This window comes from Haliotis cracherodii, unplaced genomic scaffold (genome assembly GCF_022045235.1).
Source record: "Haliotis cracherodii isolate W230 unplaced genomic scaffold, xgHalCrac1.p SCAF_17, whole genome shotgun sequence".
Classification (NCBI taxonomy): Eukaryota; Metazoa; Mollusca; class Gastropoda; order Lepetellida; family Haliotidae; genus Haliotis; species Haliotis cracherodii.
The window spans coordinates 30845392-30868143 of NW_027266272.1; the positions used below are offsets into that span (position 1 = coordinate 30845392).

A 22752-nucleotide genomic window follows, 5' to 3' on the forward strand; every position below is an offset into this window, starting at 1 on the left:
GTCCTAACTGCTCTATCTCAAGCTCTTCTGTCACAGCTTCCATGTATTTTAGAGTCTTTGGTTAGTCACCATTTCACAGAATAGGGATACAGTTTATAGACTGATGGTTGTGATGCAGAAGATAGTTCTTTACAGAATAGATATAGTTACACTTACATGACAAACATTCAGTGAAGGTATGTGACACTTAACGGATCAAGTACAAAAATTAAATTGAGATTGGTGAGTTCCTGGTTGGAGGGATTTTGCCAGTTTTTTGGTTTCTTGTTTAACACCGCATGCAGCAATATTCCAGCAATATCATGGTGGTCTGTAAATAATCAAGTCTGGACCAGACAATCCAGCGATTGACATAATGAGCATCAATCCACACAACTGGGATACGATGACTTGCATCAACCAAATCAGTGAGCCTGACCACCCGTTCTCATTAGTCGCCTCTTACGACAATTCATCTTTTACGGCAAGCATGGGTTGCTAAAGATCTATTCCGATTTGCCAGTGGCATTTAGCAAACAATAGAGTGCTGTTTACAAAACTGCCATTACTGCATGGTCTTAGCTCATTCAGACAGTTCTGAACAGAACAGATATAACTTGCAAATTGTTTAACAATAATATCATCTTGTACGCTTAGAATACATATGCTGAGGTGACCACTATGATACTAGTGTAGACGACCATCTAGTCTCTGAAGTGAACATATTGTACAGAAAAATAAAGTTGTTCAAATATTTTAATAAAAATATAATAAAAAGGAGCCCAGAGCCTCTCTCCATTCCTGATACTGCAGTAATCTAGACTTGCTAAACATTACAGACTTTATTTTATTTATTTGTATCAGGGTCTGTAAGACAGACTAATACTAGTGCCATCATGATTGTAACTCACAGATTTCAACACAGACTTTCACCAGATGTAGTGCTTAGATGAAAAGGGTTTGAGCACGACTGGATTAGACGACACCAGGAGCCAAAATGTCTGCCCAGAAACAATGGAAAAGATTGTTGTTTTGAACAATGGCTCCCTCCCCATGTCTGAGGAGAGAATACATGGTCACAAAGTTGGGACTGAAAGCTTTGTTTAAATGGATCTTGAATGAATGAATGACTGGGGACTGCAGTTGTCATTCTCTGGGTAAACTTGTCGGAGCCGACTTCTAAGTTCCTTACAGTCCTGACTTGAGCCATATGTTCTGTAGAGTTTAGAATGTACATGATGGCATAGTTACATGCAATCTAACAGTGTTATGTCTAACCCCTAAATGAGGCTCCCATTGTCTGTGTTCACTGGTGGGCGATTTCCACCCATAAATCATTGTGTGGACTGTTTGAAAGAAACAACCACAAAGATCATTTCTTCTTTTATAGCTTAGGCTAGTGGCATAGGAGTGCATGTTCAGTGACTTGGACATTTGATCTGTATTTCAGTTACATGCTCCAAGGCAAGATGTTAGAAAAGGTACGTGCAGTAAATCTGTGAAGTCGATTTCTGGTGTCCCCTGCCCTGATATTGCTTGAATAATGTTAAAAGTGGCATAAAACCACAGACTTACTCACATAAAGGGTGGAGTGTGGAAGGAAAGGCTGACAACCCAAAGTGATGCAGATTTTAGACAATTACCACTGCAGTGGAACCCCTGCCAATGGGTATGGTGCTAACAAACCAAGAACCATATTCAGGAAAAATCTGGGATTCAGACTCATGATGATGATATTGTGACACATCTGAGGGATGCAGCTCTACACAGGCAAACCAGTCAGCAATTCTTGGGTTTCGGTTAAAAACCCAACCATCACCGTGTTATCATGTAACTGTGACCAACTTTCTGAAACCATCTTTTTCATACACCCTATAGTCATTACCTAGAATAGGACAGTTGCCTGTCTTCTGATGCTGGTCTACAGACACCTCTCGACTTCAGACTTTGTACAGATTATTTCAGTGGACAGCTTTACTTGACACTATCAATAAGCCTCCTATAGAGTAATTACCATGTTCAACACGAGACTCAATTTCTCATCTAACTTTGAACCTGCATGTTTTTTAAAAACTACATGTACCTGTCACCTAATAAATCCCCAACAAAACAGTGTCTCTGCATGTTGCATGCATGCACAATGAACTCCTCCCTGTGCAGTTGCTGTGCAACCTGAGCACATATTGTTGACAGAGTATGACAAAATGCCACCATCCCATCCTGATCTAACTCTAAAACACATCAAATATGTAATAATTGCAATCCCACTTCCGCTTGACTGTTACACTTCTACAAGAAATGTACACACAGTGTTCACACAATAAATCATGTCGCTTTTAAACACCACCTCAACAAGAATGTCTAGCAACACACTGGGTGTAGAAAAAGCATGATTGCCCTAGATTAGCGAGTGTTTATCAGTACACCTGCAAGTGACTGTCCTGAATGGGGATGATGTGTAAGCAAAGGGGATTTATTTGGGTGAAAAACATTTAAACTCTTGACAATTGTGGTGTGTGTGGTGATGTTTATTGCTTGTCATGTTCATAAATATGAGTAATCCTTCTATCATGTCACAGGAGCCGTAACTGCCAAGACTTCCTAATCACAATGCATATGGACTATTTATGAGTTATTCAGCTTCACCTATAATAAACACAGCCCGGGGTACAGCTCATAAATTCTGTCAAAACTGCCAAAGTCATGTTTGGAAATTCAGTCAAAGATACCCTTTCTTACACAAACAAGTTTCCACTTTCAATCAGGCTAATATTTCTCCCTGGACTAACACTGGTCCCCGAAACAAAATATCTTACACACTTATAAGCCCAGAGTATCTCTTCTTTCCTGAAAGTGAAGAAATGTAGACATGTACACAACGGTATAAAACTAATTTGGACTTGTGTGGGCTATACTAGATTTCTTTGTTTCAGGGTCAGTATGATGGACTCATTTCTCCCTTCATGCACCTTGTTGATTGAATCCTTTACTAACACAATTATAAGACCACTGCACTGCAGTAAATTACGGCTAATTTTATTGCTAGCCCCCCAGTAAAACTTAAAAAAAGAACATGCAATTCACAGTTGTGTCAACTTGGTGGATAAATGTGTCAACTCATCTGAAGTTGTACACTACTGTCCAGGAGGTGGTCTACCACAAACAAGATAGAACCACAATAACTTGATATTGCAGAGATGTACATCACAGGGAAACAACAAGACATATTAAACTCAATACTCTTTTTTTAGGGCATCTGTGAAATACATGTACATAAATAAATAAGTATATAAAATGTGTGTATTTTCCCATGTAGCATATGACTTGAGAGGAGAAGTAAGAATAAAGAAAAACAGAAGGACAAGACAATCGCCTAAAAATATCTTCCGCATAAATTATTATGATTCTACGGATAACCTCAAGGTCTAGTAGTATTTGATATTCTTTTCTTTTAGGTAGGGTGTGTGTGTGAGTGGTCACTTTTGGCTACTTGGCTACTTGACTACAGAGACCCTATATAGATATTTGTAGAACTCTGGTTCAACCATTTTAACACAATGACTTTAATGAGGGTTACAGTTAGAAAACAATTTCACACTTTAATATATACAGAAGCCATGCAAATATTTACTATGTTAAAACAAAAAAACATTCACAAAATATACCATTGTATACATCTCTAATCTTATAATCTCCGAATATCACCCAAATAATAGATGTCAAGCTTCCACCCGATTTGTCAGATAAATCAATTCAAAGTCCTGACAACAAGCCTGACAGGTTGCGGCCACTGATCCATTACTGACAGCCATTAGGTCACAAGGTGGAGCTTCAAAATGCTCATTGCTAGTTCTTAGGAGAGTCCAACAAAGGTTGTTGTAACACTGGCATGGCCACTGTGAAGCTAATTAGGCGGAACATGGACCTAATAGCTACTGGTCAGCTGGTCAGTGGGTCTTCAAGAAGGAAGACAATTTAGATCTGAATCTCAGCCTTTAGCTACTTGTTCCAAATCATTGATAAACATTATGACACTGAGTAAAATGTCCTAAACTGCTTGAACATTTTATCATATTTTGATAAGTTGGATGCACATTAGTTTCTGATGTAATCAGGTTAGTCAATTATTGATCACTGGGCTGAATCAATAAAGACGACATTTCAATGCAATCAGTTTGAAAGAAGACACATAATTCAGCTGATAATAAATTTATCTTGCCCCCAAAGCTCTTCCTTTCCATAAACATAGTTGCTGAATTCTGAAGCAAGCACATACAAAACATCTGCTATAATCATCACAATTATGAGTATGATCAAGATTATCACAGGTTCACCACAACCTTTCACTGACCTTGAATAATTCGAAACTATAAAATGTCATCATGGTCTAACAGTCAAGTACAATTATAAATCTTACCTTCCTTCTTAATGTCACTACTCACATTCTATCTTATATTTTCCTAAACCTTTCAAAACATCTCAAATTGAACTGTAATAAATATTCAGAAATAGAAGTCACACCTCAGAGTCCATATTGCTGTTGGATGTCCAGTCGAGTGTCAGGAAGTGAACTATTCTTGTGACAATACACAGACTTAAGTGCAGAGAGTGTACTCCAAGACTCGGCCTTGTAGGAAACAGGGAATGGCTCTGGGAAGATCCTCTTCATCATGTTAAAATGTATCAAGTCTATGAAATGTGTCAAAACGTCTAATGTAGAGTTTTTAATACATTTGATATTTAGCATGCAACATGTTTTTTTTCTTGAACAACATGTTAAATGAGCAGAAACTGTCTCCTTCTTGTCTAAAAAGCTTTTCATCTGATCGAAAATATGGCGCAAAACAGATCTGTGAGGACAATGAGTGTCAAACACAGCTATTCCTGGACTCACAAGGTGCCACAGTTCAGAAGAAATGACACTGAGAGTTCTAATGGTAAAAACTTTCAAAACATGTTTCCCTCGTCTTCAAGAATGCTGGCTCAACACCACACATGCAAACTTAACAATCAATTACTTCACACTTATGACCATCCCTACTTTTAGTCAATATTTTCAAAGCTTGAAGGGCAAATTTTTTAAGTGTGGTCGACTGATGTATATATGTGACAAATGTATTGTGTGTTGACTTGTCAGTGAAGTGGTTCACTGGAGAATGATGTGTGATTATTATCTATCTATGTAATCATGTATCCTGCCTTGAGCCAAATCCGCTTTCTTTGATGTAACTTTAATGTCAGTTTAACTGATTTAATAGACATTAATGTGAACAGCGATATGAAAAATACAAGGTATACTCTTTGCAAAGCACTTACATCAAAGTCCAACATTGAACATAAATCACATTTTCCTCATGTGCTTACAGAACATGTGGGCTGAAAAACAGCTGTTCACAGGCAGTAATGTTTGATACTGTGTGCTGTAGAAACCATCACACACCAGCACAACCAACCATCATGTACATGCAGACAAGGTGAAACTCGACATGATGCACTATACTCTCGAACATCCTCTAAATCAATCTCATAAATTCCCATCGACACAAAGCCGAAATACTAATATACAGCAATTTACAAAATTTGCACAGCCCAAAACACGAGAGTGGCGTGCAAAGCTGAGAAGATTATCTCGCCTGTCCATTGATCAGAAGGACCAACCAGCTTCAGTGCAGCAGCCACTGCAACAAATGAGAACCCTCCAGAATCAGGTCCTTGCCTAATCCCCATAATTGTGTTTCCATAATGGATTCCTGCACTGTCAGACAATTTATCAGCAAATAGCCTCCCTCCCCTGACATCATAATGGAAAGGACACAGTTATTGACAACAGTTTGCCGATAAAATCAAACTTGTAGACAATTTGGATGACTCCTCCATCCAACGTCTTTGTCTGGACTTGCTGGCTGAGATGTATGGAGCATGATTCAACAATAACTATGTCACGTTGTAGTTGTTACTTTTCAATCAACACTTTCTCATTAGGTTCAAAACCAAGAAAAGATCTTTCTAACAATGTCTAAGACATTTCTTTCCTTTCTTTATGAGCATGATCAGATAGTTTTCTAAACTGTTTCATTTAAATTACCTGCATGTTTATTTTCAGCATTCAGAATTCTTCATGACCATGCAGGTCAAAGACACATGGTACATGGTAGTGTCCTGTATAGAATACATCTACAGAACGAACACAATTGTAATGTCAACCAGGCCTCATAGAGATGTTTTTTTGTGCTCAGGAGCCAATACAATCACAAGGCTTTACATTCATGTTTCCCTCATACAAACAAAATAACATTATTAGCCAGTAAACATCAAAACATCAAATGTAAATCCACTCAATGCACAAGCCCACAAATGTCTGACATATGAAGATATCACATGCAATCATCCATTTTCTGCTCTAATTTGAATAATATACCGAATGCAGCTTCCAGTAAACCCTGATAACAGGACCTGGCATCTGACCAGTGTCATTCATTTCATGAATAATATTCTACCCATCATCTCCATCTTCATAATAACCTAATCTTGGTCTGTTGTTTGCATGATTTGCCAGATAATCCTCTTACGCATTTCTGGAACTGTAGGTTACTGAACATGGCGTCATGTTTCAACTCCGAGCGACTGCTTCATTACAAAATCAATACACCATCACCTGATAAAAGCTATTTAAAATGTGTAGACTGATCTCATCATCTCAAATTAATGCTAGTGGTTAAAAATAATTCAATATGACACATCAATAGACCTGTATCTTTCTATCATAATAACATTGGATCACTGCACAAAAGGACATTTGGTTTTAGATGTACACCAGTTACTTTACCCTTCGTTACAGATTTGACCAGTTATAACATTTACAACTTTTTACCATACAATGTATCAGGAAAGTATTTCATGTAATTTGTAAGCTTTATTTCCTATTGACCATCCATATATTCCATTGAAGTTGCCAAATGTTGCAAAAGATTTATCGTATATCGCCGTGTATTAGGCAAGTTTTTTATACCTAGAATCGGGGGGGTTTCAAGGGGGGCGCCCTATACACAGGGTAGAAATATAGCCTCACAATAGAATAAGCCAAGACACTGGTGTTGGCATGACTGACATCTATTGTCGGGCTATATCCTGACAGAGTGTACATGGAGCCATGCCATTTTGAACTGACATGATTCCAACACTAACCTCTCCCCAAATTCTGTACTGACCAGTAGGGATACAACAATACACTTAGGTCATATTACATCAAAACACTCAGTTCAGGGTCATTATTTTGTGAATGAAATTCTATCTATCATGCTACCACGGACAGATCCATGAAGCTTGAAAGGGAGGCATCCAAAATACAATTGGTTATGCTCATAATATCTGAGCGGAAACCTCAGTGATTTGTAACAGTGTTAAAAATTCAGGGGCATCCTGGGGTCGTTGAGGTTTTCAGCTTTGGGACCGTGCATGCTAATCTAAAGATTCCTAAATTATTAATTGTTTCATTGGTTCTGAAAGAACCCATGATTAATGTAGGTATATATGGTATTTAACTATCTGTGTAACTGCATTGACTGCACTGTATCACACACCCTGCTGGTTGATACAGAGCTATCTGTACAACATGGATGCAGTTTATGTGACAGATGTAATACAGGGGGACTAGGGCTCCACCTATCTGTATCACTGCACTGTATCACACACCCTGCTGGTTGATACAGAGCTATCTGTACAATATGGATGCAGTTTATGTGACAGACGTAATACAGGGGGACTAGGGCTCCACCTATCTGTATCACTGCACTGTATCACACACCCTGCTGGTTGATACAGAGCGATCTGTACAATATGGATGCAGTTTATGTGACAGATGTAATACAGGGGGACTAGGGCTCCACCTATCTGTATCACTGCACTGTATCACACACCCTGCTGGTTGATACAGAGCTATCTGTACAATATGGATGCAGTTTATGTGACAGATGTAATACAGGGGGACTAGGGCTCCACCTATCTGTATCACTGCACTGTATCACACACCCTGCTGGTTGATACAGAGCTATCTGTACAATATGGATGCAGTTTATGTGACAGATGTAATACAGGGGGACTAGGGCTCCACCTATCTGTATCACACACCCTGCTGGTTGATACAGAGCGATCTGTACAATATGGATGCAGTTTATGTGACAGATGTAATACAGGGGGACTGGGGATCCCCCGATCTGTATCACACGCGCTACTGATGGATACAGAGCTATCTGTACAATATGGATGCAGTTTATGTGACAGACGTAATACAGGGGGACTGCATTAGCATAACTCAGCCATGCAGCCATAAGCAAGGGTTGGAATAATCAATGCACTATTGGGTGCAAAAAGTGATAAGAAATTTGTGCCACATTTCAATGAATTTAAGACAAAGGCTGGATCCATGTTAGTCTATAATTGAGTCCCCAGTATATATCTGTAACATCAGGGAACAACCCTCCACTGTGTGAGTATGAAGTGGTTTTAGTATGCTTTAGTGTCAGCAATATTCCAGTTATATACCAGTTTGGTCAACCCCTTCACTGACCAATAGATTAGAATGTATTTGAGGAAATTATCAGCATCCTCTTCTGTCAAGACCTTCCTGTCCATGTTGTATCTGAACCCTCCTACCCATACACTCCTGATGAAGGCAATGCATGCTCTTGTTAACTGAACATAATACCTACAGCATAACAATCCCCACCATGCTCACAGTTTCATTTATTGTTTTGTTCACATAACCTTAGATTATGCACGATCATAATTTGTCATGATAACTGAAACAAAATATCATGAATGCAAAATAAAATAAAAATTATCCTTGTCCAAAATTTCATCAGAAAAGCTCAAATTCAATGTTATGGATTTGTAAAAATGAAAATAAAAATCTCCTTAAACATTAATACAAATTCTGACCCTCTGATCATTATTTTCAGCAAGTAACAACAGAAGCATTTTTTTAATTAATAGTCTTTCATGTCTCATGTCTACTTTTTGTACTACTCCAATTCAAACTATATGCATTAATCACACCAGCATAAGTTTGTCTAAACCTTAATCTAAATCTGCTTCAAATTTCTAATCCTCAATTTAAAGAAATTTGATACTGTAATTTGAAAGTAGCATCCACACTCTTAATATTTGAAACTTGAAAAGTACCAAGGAAAACACCTTCAATTAAGCTGACCAACAACTGGTCAAGAAGTTGTTGATCAGCTAAATGCTAAACAATGGGAGGAATGGACCAACTGTTTGTATGTGTCGGGCGTCGTGATTGCATCTCGAGCCAGTGGCTTGTATTGCATCATTCACCCGCTGCTAAGTCTATAGTAAACACTGGTCATGACACCTCAACATTCTAGTTGACATACACAAGTTGTTCATTTCAAATGTTGAGGGGCCTTCTCAAAAGCCTGTACACATAGAAGAAAATATATTTGAACGTATGATACAACTCTGAACTATTGCATCGCATCATTTACAACGTGGAATCTGTAAAAGTCAAACTTTGCATTGATTCTAGATTTTTGTGTTTTTCTTAACTGGTAGTGGTAGGTCCTGATGAGGGGAATACACAAGGGTCTGTACGCTGATTATCATAAGACATGCCAGCTGAATCATCAGTTATTTCATCCTCCAAGACAACTTCAATCAAATTGAGGAAAACGTGTTCTTCCATCAATTGCGGAAACTCATTTTCAAGTTAAATATATTTTTTGTGGTTTGATCCAGAATATCTGAATGAAGTTTATATATTTAGATGAGTATTGTTTGTATGGTGACTGCAGATATGTACCCATATCTACTGCAAAATGAAACATGATCATAGGTGAGTGAAGAGTAACATGGTTCTTCAAATCCTGGACATTTTCACAATACTAGTCTGTTTTGTTACTGATTTTACAAGGATACATATGAATAGTATTGTTTTTTAATTTTATTTGTACTAAATTTTCTTGTGCTTATTGTCCCTTTTCGTTTTACATAATAATTACTTCTTACCATTGTAGAGACAGACATTTAATATAAGAAATATAAAAACTGTTTCAGCAAACACTATTCATACGTGTATGGCAATTGTCCAAGCATTAGTTTCATCACTGTCATATATTATATAAGTTCTTTTGATGAAAAAATGAAATAGGAAGAATGTATGAAGAACATCCTCTAATTGATTGTAATAGTAACAATGTAAATTTAGCATGCTTAAAGTTTATTAGCATGCTTAGTGATGCAAAAATGCAACAGCAATGGTTGTGTATGTTCAAAAAACATGTATGCCTACAGTAGTGTATGAAATTAAGCTTGAAAGTCAATGGACCTTTGTTTTAACCCAAATTTAAAACATATAAGATTTAGGGGAGTCACTAGACCCTACATCTGAAAAACTAAGGAACCCCAGGATCGCCTTTACTTCCCAACACTGACTACAAGGAACATTGTATTCAAACAACATGAAACTGCATTAGCAGTTCATGGTTAGAATTATATTTGGCAAATTGACAAGAAAAAAGGTCGGGTTTTTAACCAATTAACACATACCCTTATATCCTGGTAACATTGCAAATATTAATTGACTGAATAAGTACCTCTTTATATCACGTGTCAGGGTGATCCAAAGGATTTTGAGGACTCTCAACGCCTTTGATCTGTTTCACATATTAACATTATCAATGCGGAAAATTACTAGCAGCTGCGCCGAGAGTGGTAGCGATATAATGTGTTTAGCACTTGAATGTTCTCCAAAATGCTGAGTATTGTACAAGAGCTTATAATGCTATAAGAAATAATCCAAGAAACAATATATTCTAAAATTGAAAATTGAACATGTATTGGAAAAAATGTAAGAAAAACATGATTAATGTTGAAAAATTGAAACAATAAGCAACAATATTATTATCACATGGGTAACTTTACAATCTACAAGCATTACTTGATATGTTGATATGCACAACAATGCATATCAATGTATCTAAGCTGACTATATATTTCTTTATCACATCTTGAAATTGCATATTAGGAATTTATTTCCCAGTCACAATAAACAATCAAATTAACTGTGAATTGGCGTGCATATTGCAAATAACAATAGAATACACAAAAACAATCGCCTGTAGCGCACAGAAGTTAACTTGACAGAGCAGCTTCGACCTGTCGTCAATTGGCTTGGAAGATGCGCGTGTTAAAGGCATGACAGTGTAGCGACACTTCGTGTTGACGAACTGATGTCGATAACACATTATTTATTGCAGATTGGCCGCGGACGATATCACTGTCGGCAGAACAACGGCTTAATACATAATATTAAGCCTATAATAAACAACAGCGAAGATCGACGATAACCTTGACTCTGTATTGTAAAACACGACGCTACTATAATCCACTAGCGTGAGTCATTCTACAGTTCCCCAATACTTGCTTATGAATGGATTTCAAAACAGACACGCATTGTACCCATGTTTTTCTCGACTTACCATATGTAGCGGCGTATCCTTGATGCACGCAGCACCAACATAGCACCAAAGTTAGTAATCCAATGGAATTATGCATATTCCCAGTTAGAAACTGTCACAAATTTCACGTCATATTGCTAGTAATCAAATCCCATCCCTCGCGTACAGTGATCAAAGCCTTTTGTTGATACCGCTACGTTCGAGCAGAGTTACCTCCTACCTCGCTTTCGTATTTTAAAGGGAGGTAATTTGTGCAATCAGTGGACAAATATGAAGCGATAGTAAAATATCACTGAAATTGTTTACCGAATTTATTCAAGAATTTAATTTGTTAAATTCTTGCTCGAATTTATTCAAGAGAAGGCCATGTTTCCATATTTGCAGGTGTCCAAATTTAAAGTGTGACAGGTGTGTCTGCTAATTTATGATAAAGGCGCTTATTTTGTATATTGCATATCTGCTGTAATGTGCAAACTACATCTAATTTGAAGGCAATTGTACCCAAACATATTAGTATTCGAGTTTCAATACACGAGCATTTCACACGAGTAGTTTCCCAATCCAGCTAACTAAGTGAAATAAAATAGGTTTAATTAATCTCAATACATTTAGTTCATAGGGTTGAAAAGTTATTTATAATCTCAACTTACCTTGATTTCCAGTCGCGCGTGTTCTCTTTAAAACACTTGCTATGACAGTAAATACAATCACAACTTTATTCATCTTATCTTAAAAGTAACCACAGATGTCTCGTAGCCATGTCAAACTGAGACACTGTTGGTAGTTTCTTCTCGATCTAATTGGCAAATCATGCAAGTTGGATTCAAGTCGTACAGATCCCAATTGGTTTGTCGGACAGAGCACAGAGGCTGATGTATATAACGATCTAAATACCAGCTGGCAATTTCCCCTAACTATACACAGAGACAATATCGCAGTCCCACCAAGGACCTTATTACAATGTCTAGACCTACAGACGGAACCTTATTAGAGTGAGTGAGTTAAAGCTTTACTTCACGGCAATATTTCAGCCATATCGTGACGAGAACCTTATTAGAAGCCAAAGAAAAAGAAGAAACTAAACGAACCTCTTCTAGCTTAAAAGAAATTAAGGAACAATTGACAAGACCTATATTACAAAGAATATTAGCATCTATTCTGAACATAAAAGGCACGGATAATAAATAACATAATTGTTTGTTCAGTATTTTGTATTTTGTATGAAAGTGTGCGCTTAATCTTCACTACAAAAAATATCCCTCAAAACATTCATGGCGCCTATTTTTGTTCAGTATATATATAAAATTATGTATTTAAATTGAGTGAGGTATTACTACTATGCGTGTAAAACTAAAATGTAATGCATACTATTACTTCTCACAAATATTATTTTTGTCCGTCACCCTGACTGATCGTAAATCCGTGACTTGGTTGATTGTGTCACCCTGCCCCGATGACGTAAGACGTCGTCATAATATTAATCACTGCATGGAATGCGGCGTAAACAACAAACACGTGTGTCAGTGTGCATTCCTGATACGTCCACTGCTTTCTCGTGTAAGAATGAGATTCGGATGGCAATTTCTGAGTGAGACTAGTATTGATGCATGAGTGAAAGGAGTAGTTCTTAGTTATGGCCTGGTTGAATGAGAGTGTTCTGGCGGTGTATCGTTGCCCAGACTATCGACGCAATGCTGTGTCTGGTCCAGACTATGTCATGTTAAGACGCCACCGTATATAACTAAAAAAAACGAAGATATTTCTCGATACATGTATGTATGTTAACTTTTAAAACTTTAGTTTTGTTAAATTCACTTCAGTTTCGTGTACATGTCATCACTTCGAGCTTTCCTAGCGGCGTTAAACCCAACTAACTTACTAAACTAACTAAACTTAACAAAAACAGCGAAGCGACTAACTAAAAACTAACTAAACGACTAGCCAAACAACAACTAAACTAACCAAAACAGCACCCAAAAACAACAACACAGAAACAACAAATAAACAACCTAACAAACAGCTAACCAAATAATACCTACCAAACAATTCAAAACAACAAGCAACAAGCAAACAGCCAAAGTTACAAAGAACCAAGCAAACAACCATGCAACCAAACAAACATCAAACTAAATACACCAAGCAACCAAACAACCAAATATAAAAAAAACCAACCAGCTCAGCAATTTAAAAACAAACAAACATCACTTCTGGCTTTCCCTGCGGTGTTAAACCCAACTAAACGAACCAAAGAAACTAAACTAAGATAAAATAAAATAATATAACCAAGCGACTAAGTAAGCGATAACTAAACAACTGAGTAAAATAACCAGCTAAACAACAACTAAACTAAACAAACAAACAAACAAACACAGATAAAAACAAAAAACAAAAACAAATGAACAATCAAGCAAGCAACCAAACAAACAATAAAACCAAACAAAAACAAACAATACAAACATCCAGCAATAAAAGAAACAAACAAACATACACAGAAACAACCAGCCGATGAAACAACCGCAAAACAACCAACCAATCAACCAGCAAAAGCAATAACCCCAACCAAACAACCAGCACTAAGTAGTAACCAAACAACTAGCCATCCAAACAAGAAAAGAACCAACCAATGAAAAATGGAAACAAATTTCCATTCCAACAACCTAAAATCAACCAACCAACAAACAAACGAAAAACCAAACATGCGAACAAACAAACAAACCCAACAAAACAAACAAGCTACCAAAGAACCAACCAACTAACACTTAAACAAATAAACAATCCAAGAAATCAAAACCAACCAACCAAACACGCACCCAAGAAAAAAGACAAACAAACACTGAACTAACCAAATACCCACCCATCCAAACAATTTAAACGCCACCAAACAAATACATACAATTAACCAACCAGTTAAAAAAGACAAACACTGAAACAACCAACCAATCCAACTACCAAAAAAACAAACAAAGAAGCAACTAACCAACAAAACAACCAACAAAACTAAGAAACAAACAACCTATTAAGCAACCAACCAACGAAACAAATAAAGAAACCACCAGTTAACCCCCCTAAAAAACCCAAACGAACAACCATACAAACCACATAATAAGCAATTAAACAACCAACCAACTAAGCATTCAAACGAAAGAAGCAAGCAGCCAAAGTACCGAAACAAATGCAGAAGCAAACAACCAATCAAACACAGAAACGACCAAGCAATCAAACAAACAAACATATGAACCAAAAAAGCTACCAAGAAGGAAAAAAGAAACCATAAACCAACCAAAGAAACAAAAAGTATGAAATTTGTAGATTGTTACACCTAACTGACAGTTCTATTCTCAGAGTTGGTTTGTTGGTTGGTTTGTTGTTTAACGCCGCACTCAGCAATATTGCAGCTATATGACGGCTGCCTGTAAATAATAGAGTCTGGACCAGACAATCCAGTGATTGATATCATGAGCATCGATCCACGCAGTTGAGATACGATGACATGCATCAACCAAGTCAGCGAGCCTGACCACCTGATCCCGTTAGTCGCCTCTTAGGACAAGCATAGTCACCTTTTTCGGCAAGCATGTGTTGCTGAAGACCTATTCTAGCCCGGATCTTCATACAAGTCTCTATTCTCAGAGAATTGCACTTTGTGTGTAATTGTTTGGCTTTCTTCAATCTAACATTGAAATCTCATCTATCATAGGCTTATAAATCCTTAAATATGTCACGAGGTGGCACAGCAGCCGTGCCATACCACTAATATTGTAAAGTTCAAAGTGGAGATCACGGGTTCGAACCCTAGATTCAAAACGATTGTAATGCTTGGCCTGTTTCACTAAATTTGAAAACGTATGGGATCGCAGTGTGATGACAATTCTCCCGGGACAAGCAGACATACAGTGACAAAATTACATACATTTAGAAGCAGCGTTAATTATGTCAGAGATGTATTTATCTGCACAGTACATACCCAATGGGTAACCATTGTCTTATGTTGCGTATTGAGGATAAACAGTAAGATATGAGATATTATGCACAGCATGAAAAGGTAATAGATACATGTGTAATAATATGGAATAGTATTGCTTTGTTGAAATTATTTGCAAATTTCCATTGGTCATTAAATACCAAAATTAAGCCGGTGATAATACATTGAGGCTAGAGGCGTAAAGTTTTATGAGTATTGTGCAATAAAATCTTCATCAAGCACAAGATATAACAAACACCTAAATGTAACGTATTTCTTATTCAAATAGCGAAATGATTTAACAAGCATGAATCAGATAACATCATTTAAACCTTTTCAAAGCGCTCAAAACAAAGCAAACGAAGTATCAGTGATGGTCTTTGTCGTCTCAACATGACGCAATCCAATGTACACTAATCGGATAACTGGTCTTGTATTGAAAACAAAGCTGGGGGTTTTCTTTACAATTATCACAATACTTGGACGTAGAGTTGCCTATTTATGACTGTTAGAAACTCATTATCTGCCAATCAGCATAAATCCACACATTTTTTTAAATATAAAAAAAACACTACGGTAGCAAGTGTGCCTATCGGGTGTTTATTATAGATAACAAAGAAAATCGTTTAATCCGATTTAATTATGGCTGCAGGGCTTGTCATGGTTTGGATACTCCAGTAAAAAATCCCACGTGGGGCATTGTTTTCTTGTTAAGTATAACACTTGCACGCCTGACGTTTGTCCAGTGGGGATTACGGTGCAGAAAATAGGTCCCCAGTGTCTGATGCTTGTCGTTAATCCGGAAAATAGGATCGGTGGTTAGAATGCGAGACAATCGTGTCCTTTTCCTCCACGGCTTCGATAGTTAATTGTTCATGCTGTCAATCACTGGTTTGCCTGACCCTGAATTACAGGCTGTCGTGATACAGCTGTAATATTGCTGATTGGCGTGAAAAAAACATTCACACACTTTCGCTTGAGATGAAATTATCGTTCAAGGTTTTAGCAATTCTGTGTAGTATGTAATAATTGGGGATTGCTGTAGTTATATGCCCTGAGGTAGGCACCCGTACCATATTCTGTTTCTTAAGAAACACCTCGAGCATGAGGGAACCCACGAGCCTGTTACTTTCGGTGAGAGAATATTCCGCCTATGGAAGGACAATGTTTACAGGTCTTTACAGTGTAGTCGTTGGTAGATGACCAGATGCTGGAAACTAGAGAAGGTACATACACCCGAAACATAAGTGTCAAAACGAGCGGTGGTACCCGATATGTGAGGTGGATGTAAAAACGTTATAGCGCCTGTAGACAGAATGGGTTGTATTTTCCCCAGGAAGTTGAGAATGATACCTGGAATTTATCCCTCCCTTGGCTAGCACATCGACAACATGAGACATGTGAACGTGCTCCGACCCATTTCGGTAATTCCACAGTTGAAGCAACAGAGTGAGGTCAGAGTGAGCTGTATTTAAAAGGTCCAGAGACGACAGAGAAGCTCGCACAAAAGTACATGCGTTGTGGTGACATTGATGCGGTCACCAGCCGAGAACAACAAACTTCTTTTCATAGATCCGTCACCACAACAGCCATGCTTTGACTTTGATATTCATTCTATCACAGTGTTGTTGTTGTTGTTTTGAAAAACACACACACAATATAAGCCTTAGATCCGGACTGACATTTTATTTTCAAATTTTGTTTTTGTGTCTGTACACATACATGAACACACCACCGTGCAGGATGGTGATCCTCGGGGAGTCATATACATTGAAACTCCGTATTGTATATTATGAACGCTTCAAGGGCAGACACCATTCATTGTACCACGGGCCTTTTGTGTGGTGACGTTGACGTACTCACAGTGCTAGTAAGTGGGGATGTGAAGGTACCATTATTGTCGTGGCACCGCAAATAGTGCAGGAGCCACGATCCTTATAAAGAATGATTTTGAATATCAAATGCATGATTTAATTGTTGATGACCAATGGCCACAATATAATTATATATAATAGATCACAGATATCTATGGTGCTGACAATGACGCACACTATTCTTTCCAAAATCAGCATTAGAATCAGAGCAACTCCCGGGTTCAGTTACATGTACGGAGGAAGGGAGGATGGAGGGGGAGGATGGAGGGGAAAGTAGGGAGGATGGAGGGGGAAGTAGGGAGGAAGGAAGGGGAAGTAGAGAGGATGGAGGGGGAAGCTGGGAGGATGGAGGGGGAGGATGGAGGGGAAGTAGGGAGGATGGAGGAGGAAGTAGGGAGGATGGAGGGGGAAGTAGGGGTGGTTGGAGGGGAAAGTAGGGAGGATGGAGTGGGAAGTAGGAAGGAAGGAGGGGAAAGTAGGGAGGATGGAGGGGAAAGTAGGGGGGATCGAGGGAAAGAAGGGAGGATGGAGGGAGCAATAGGGAGGAAGGAATGGGAAATAGGGAGGATGAAGCGGGAAGTAGGGAGGATGGAGGGGGAAGTAGGGAGGAAGGAAGGGGAAGTAGAGAGGATGGAAGGGGAAGCTGGGAGGATGGAGGGGGAGGATGGAGGGGAAGTAGGGAGGATCGGGGGGGGGGGGGGGGGGGGGAGTAGGGAGGATGGAGGGGGAAGTAGGGAGGATAAAGAAGGAAGTAGGGAGGAGGGAGGAAGAAGTAGGGAGGATATAGGGGGAAGTAGGGAGGATGGAGAGGGAAGCTGGGACGAAGAAGGGGAAGTAGGGAGGATGGAGGGTTAAATGGGGAGGATGGAGGGGGAGGTAGGGAGTATGGAGGCGGAAGCAGGGAGGAAGAAGGGAGCATGGAGGGGAAGTAGGGGGTATGGAGGGGGAAGGAGGGAGGATGGAGGGGAAGGAAAAAGGAAGGAGGGGAAGAAGGGAGGATGGAGGGGAAGTAGGGACGATGGACGGGAAGTAGGGAGGAAGGAGGGAATGAAGGAAGGATGGAGGGGAAGTAGGGAGGATGGAGGGGGAAGTAGGGAGGATGGAGGGGAATAGGGAGGATGGAGGGGGAAGTAGGGAGGATAGAGGGGGAAGTAGGGAGTATGGAGGGGGAAGTAGGGAGGAAGAAGGGAGCATGGAGGGGAAGTAGGGAGGATGGAGGTGCAAGTTGGGATGAAGGAGGGGCAGAAAGGAAGTGGGAGGGGATATAAGGAGGATAGAGGGGGAAGTAGGGAGAATGGAGGGGGATGTAGGGAGGAAGGTGGGGGAGAAGGGAGGATGGAGGGGAAGGAAGGAGGAAGGAGGGGAAGAAGGGACGATGGAAGGGAAGTAGGGAGGATGGACGGAAGTAGGGAGGAAGGAGGGAATGAAGGAAGGATGGAGGGGAAGTAGGGAGGATGGAAGGGGAAGTAGGGAGGATGGAGTGGAAGTAGGGAGGAAGGAGGGGAAGAAGGGAGGATGGAGGGGGAGTAGGGAGGATAGGGGGGGGGGGTGTTAGAGAGAATGGAGGGGAATAGGGAGGATGGAGGGGGAAGTAGGTGGGATAGAGGGGGGAGGGTAGAGAGGGGAGTAGGGAGGGTAGAGAGGGGAGTATGGAGGATGGAGGAAGAAGTAGGGACGATATAGGGGGAAGTAGGGAGTATGGAGGGGAAAGCTGGGAGGATGGAGGGGAAATAGGGAAGATGGAGGGGAAGTAGGGAGGAAGGAGGGGATGAAGGGAGGATGAAGGGGAAGTAGGGAGGATGGGGGGGGGGGGGGGGGGGGGGCGTAGTAGGGAGGATGGAGGGGAATAGGGAGGATGGAGAGGGAAGTAGGGAGGATAGAGGGGGAAGTAGGGAGTATGGAGGGGGAAGTAGGGAGGATGGGGGGGGGGGGGGGGGGCGTAGTAGGGAGGATGGAGGGGAATAGGGAGGATGGAGAGGGAAGTAGGGAGGATAGAGGGGGAAGTAGGGAGTATGGAGGGGGAAGTAGGGAGGAAGAAGGGAGCATGGAGGGGAAGTAGGGAGGTTGGAGGGGAAGTAGGGAGGATGGACGGAAAGTAGGGAGGACTGAGGTGGAAGTAGGGAAGATGGAGTGGAAGTAGGGAGGAAGGAGGGAAAGAAGGGAGGATGGAGGGGAAGTAGGGAGGATGGAGGGGGAAGCTGGGAGGATGGAGGGGAAATAGGGAGGATGGAGGGGAAGTAGGGAAGGTGGAGAGGGAAGTCAGGAGGATGGAGGGGGAAGTAGGGAGGATGGAGGGGAAAGTAGGGAGGGTGTAAAGGGAAGTACTGAGGATGGAGTGGGAAGTAGGGAGGATGGATTGGGAAGGAGGGGAAGAAGAGAGGATGGAGTGGGAAGTAGCAATGGTGGAGAGGGAAGTAGGGAGTAAGGAGGAGGAAGAAGGGATGACGGAGAGGGAAGGTGGGAGGATGGAGGTGCAAGTTGGGATGAAGCAGGGGAAGTAGGGACGAAGGAGCGGAAGAAAGGAGGATGGATGGGAAGTAGGGAGGAAGGAGGGGCAGAAAGGAAGTGGGAGGGGAAGTAAGGAGGATAGAGGGGGAAGGAGGAAGAATGGAGGGGGAAGTTCGGAGGAAGAAGGGGAAGAAGGGAGGATGGAGGGGAAGTAGGGAGAAAGGAGGGGAAGAAGGGGGGATGGAGGGGAAGTAAGGAGGAGGAAGGGGGAAGTCAGGAGGAAGAAGGGGAAGTAGGGAGGTTGGAGGGGGAAGATCGGAGGAAGAAGGGGAAGTAGGGAGTATGGAGGGTGAAATGGGGAGTATAGATGGGGAAGTAGGGAGTATGGAGGGGGAAGCAGGGAGGAAGAAGTGAGGATGGAGGGGAAGTAGGGAGGATGGAGGGGGAAGTAGGGAGGATGGAGGGGAAGTACGGAGGATGGAGGGGAATAGGGAGGATGGAGGGGGAAGTAGGGAGGATAAAGAAGGAAGTAGGGAGGAGGGAAGAACAAGTAGGGAGGATATAGGGGGAAGTAGGGAGGATGGAGAGGGAAGCTGGGAGGAAGAAGGGGAAGTAAGGAGGATGGAGGGTGAAATGGGGAGGATGGAGGGGGAGGTAGGGAGTATGGAGGGGGACGTAGGGAGGAAGAAGGGAGCATGGAGGGGAAGTAGGGAGTATGGAGGGGGAAGGAGGGAGGATGGAAGGGAAGGAAAAAGGAAGGAGGGGAAGAAGGGAGGATGGAGGGGAAGTAGGGACGATGGACGGGAAGTAGGGAGGAAGGAGGGAATGAAGGAAGGATGGAGGGGAAGTAGGGAGGATGGAGGGGGAAGTAGGGAGGATGGAGGGGAATAGGCAGGATGGAGGGGGAAGTAGGGAGGATAGAGGGGAAAGTAGGGAGTATGGAGGGGGAAGTAGGGAGGAAGAAGGGAGCATGGAGGGGAAGTAGGGAGGATGGAGGTGCAAGTTGGGATGAAGGAGGGGCAGAAAGGAAGTGGGAGGGGATATAAGGAGGATAGAGAGGGAAGTAGGGAGAATGGAGGGGGATGTAGGGAGGAAGGAGGGGAAGAAGGGAGGATGGAGGGGAAGTAGGGAGAAAGGAGGGGAAGAAGGGGGGATGGAGGGGAAGTAAGGAGGAGGAAGGGGGAAGTCAGGAGGAAGAAGGGGAAGTAGGGAGGTTGGAGGGGGAAGATCGGAGGAAGAAGGGGAAGTAGGGAGTATGGAGGGTGAAATGGGGAGTATAGATGGGGAAGTAGGGAGTATGGAGGGGGAAGCAGGGAGGAAGAAGTGAGGATGGAGGGGAAGTAGGGAGGATGGAGGGGGAAGTAGGGAGGATGGAGGGGAAGTACGGAGGATGGAGGGGAATAGGGAGGATGGAGGGGGAAGTAGGGAGGATAAAGAAGGAAGTAGGGAGGATGGAAGAACAAGTAGGGAGGATATAGGGGGAAGTAGGGAGGATGGAGAGGGAAGCTGGGAGGAAGAAGGGGAAGTAAGGAGGATGGAGGGTGAAATGGGGAGGATGGAGGGGGAGGTAGGGAGTATGGAGGGGGACGTAGGGAGGAAGAAGGGAGCATGGAGGGGAAGTAGGGAGTATGGAGGGGGAAGGAGGGAGGATGGAAGGGAAGGAAAAAGGAAGGAGGGGAAGAAGGGAGGATGGAGGGGAAGTAGGGACGATGGACGGGAAGTAGGGAGGAAGGAGGGAATGAAGGAAGGATGGAGGGGAAGTAGGGAGGATGGAGGGGGAAGTAGGGAGGATGGAGGGGAATAGGCAGGATGGAGGGGGAAGTAGGGAGGATAGAGGGGAAAGTAGGGAGTATGGAGGGGGAAGTAGGGAGGAAGAAGGGAGCATGGAGGGGAAGTAGGGAGGATGGAGGTGCAAGTTGGGATGAAGGAGGGGCAGAAAGGAAGTGGGAGGGGATATAAGGAGGATAGAGAGGGAAGTAGGGAGAATGGAGGGGGATGTAGGGAGGAAGGAGGGGGAGAAGGGAGGATGGAGGGGAAGGAAGGAGGAAGGAGGGGAAGAAGGGACGATGGAAGGGAAGTAGGGAGGATGGACGGAAGTAGGGAGGAAGGAGGGAATGAAGGAAGGATGGAGGGGAAGTAGGGAGGATGGAAGGGGAAGTAGGGAAGATGGAGTGGAAGTAGGGAGGAAGGAGGGGAAGAAGGGAGGATGGAGGGGGAGTAGGGAGGATGGGGGGGGGGGGGGGGGGGGAGGGTAGAGAGGGGAGTAGGGAGGGTAGAGAGGGGAGTATGGAGGATGGAGGAAGAAGTAGGGAGGATATAGGGGGAAGTAGGGAGGATGGAGGGGAAAGCTGGGAGGATGGAGGGAAATAGGGAAGATGGAGGGGAAGTAGGGAGGAAGGAGGGGATGAAGGGAGGATGAAGGGGAAGTAGGGAGGATGGGGGGGGGGGGGGGTAGTAGGGAGGATGGAGGGGAATAGGGAGGATGGAGGGGGAAGTAGGGAGGATAGAGGGGGAAGTAGGGAGTATGGAGGGGGAAGTAGGGAGGAAGAAGGGAGCATGGAGGGGAAGTAGGGAGGTTGGAGGGGAAGTAGGGAGGATGGACGGAAAGTAGGGAGGAAGGAGGGAATGAAGGAAGGATGGAGGGGAAGTAGGGAGGACTGAGGTGGAAGTAGGGAAGATGGAGTAGAAGTAGGGAGGAAGGAGGGAAAGAAGGGAGGATGGAGGGGAAGTAGGGAGGATGGGGGGGGGGGGAGTAGGGAGGATAGAGGGGGAAGTAGGGAGGGTAGAGAGGGGAGTAGGGAGGATGGAGGAAGAAGTAGGGAGGATGGAGGGGGAAGGAGGGAGGGTGTAAAGGAAAGTAGTGAGGATGGAGTGGGAAGTAGGGAGAATGGATTGGGAAGGAGGGGGAAGAACGGAGGATGGAGGGGAAGTAGGGAGGATGGAGGAGGAAGTGGGGAGGATGGAGGTGGAAATTGGGAGGAAAGAGTGGATATAGGGACGATGGAGAAGGAAGTAG

The 22752-nt window shown here is 42.3% G+C and overlaps 5 protein-coding genes across 7 annotated transcripts in view; 4 read left to right on the plus strand and 1 right to left on the minus strand.

Annotated features, from left to right (window-relative positions):
* Nucleotides 1–11661, minus strand: part of LOC139465057 (disintegrin and metalloproteinase domain-containing protein 28-like) — a 105060-nt gene extending 93399 nt beyond the window's left edge. For all 3 annotated transcript variants that reach the window (XM_071246755.1, XM_071246756.1, XM_071246754.1), the window contains exon 1: nucleotides 11475–11661. In XM_071246755.1, coding sequence (XP_071102856.1) covers nucleotides 11475–11550 — 76 coding nt within the window. In that variant the 5' untranslated portion in view covers nucleotides 11551–11661. The remainder of the gene's footprint in view (nucleotides 1–11474) is intronic.
* Nucleotides 11662–17549: 5888 nt separating this feature from the next.
* Nucleotides 17550–18143, plus strand: LOC139464785 (sodium/potassium/calcium exchanger 1-like). Its single transcript, XM_071246295.1, has one exon. It carries the CDS (start codon nucleotides 17550–17552, stop codon nucleotides 18141–18143), a length of 594 nt encoding a protein of 197 aa, XP_071102396.1.
* A 9-nt stretch (nucleotides 18144–18152) lies between these two features.
* On the plus strand, nucleotides 18153–19789 carry LOC139464786 (H/ACA ribonucleoprotein complex subunit 1-like). Its single transcript, XM_071246296.1, has 2 exons — nucleotides 18153–18378; nucleotides 19653–19789. Exons 1-2 carry the CDS (start codon nucleotides 18153–18155, stop codon nucleotides 19787–19789), a joined length of 363 nt encoding a protein of 120 aa, XP_071102397.1.
* A 424-nt stretch (nucleotides 19790–20213) lies between these two features.
* LOC139464788 (high mobility group nucleosome-binding domain-containing protein 5-like) lies at nucleotides 20214–20627 on the plus strand. The gene has a single exon (XM_071246297.1). The coding sequence runs from the start codon at nucleotides 20214–20216 to the stop codon at nucleotides 20625–20627; it is 414 nt and encodes a 137-aa protein (XP_071102398.1).
* A 499-nt stretch (nucleotides 20628–21126) lies between these two features.
* On the plus strand, nucleotides 21127–21540 carry LOC139464789 (high mobility group nucleosome-binding domain-containing protein 5-like). Its single transcript, XM_071246298.1, has one exon. The coding sequence runs from the start codon at nucleotides 21127–21129 to the stop codon at nucleotides 21538–21540; it is 414 nt and encodes a 137-aa protein (XP_071102399.1).
* Nucleotides 21541–22752: the final 1212 nt, after the last annotated feature.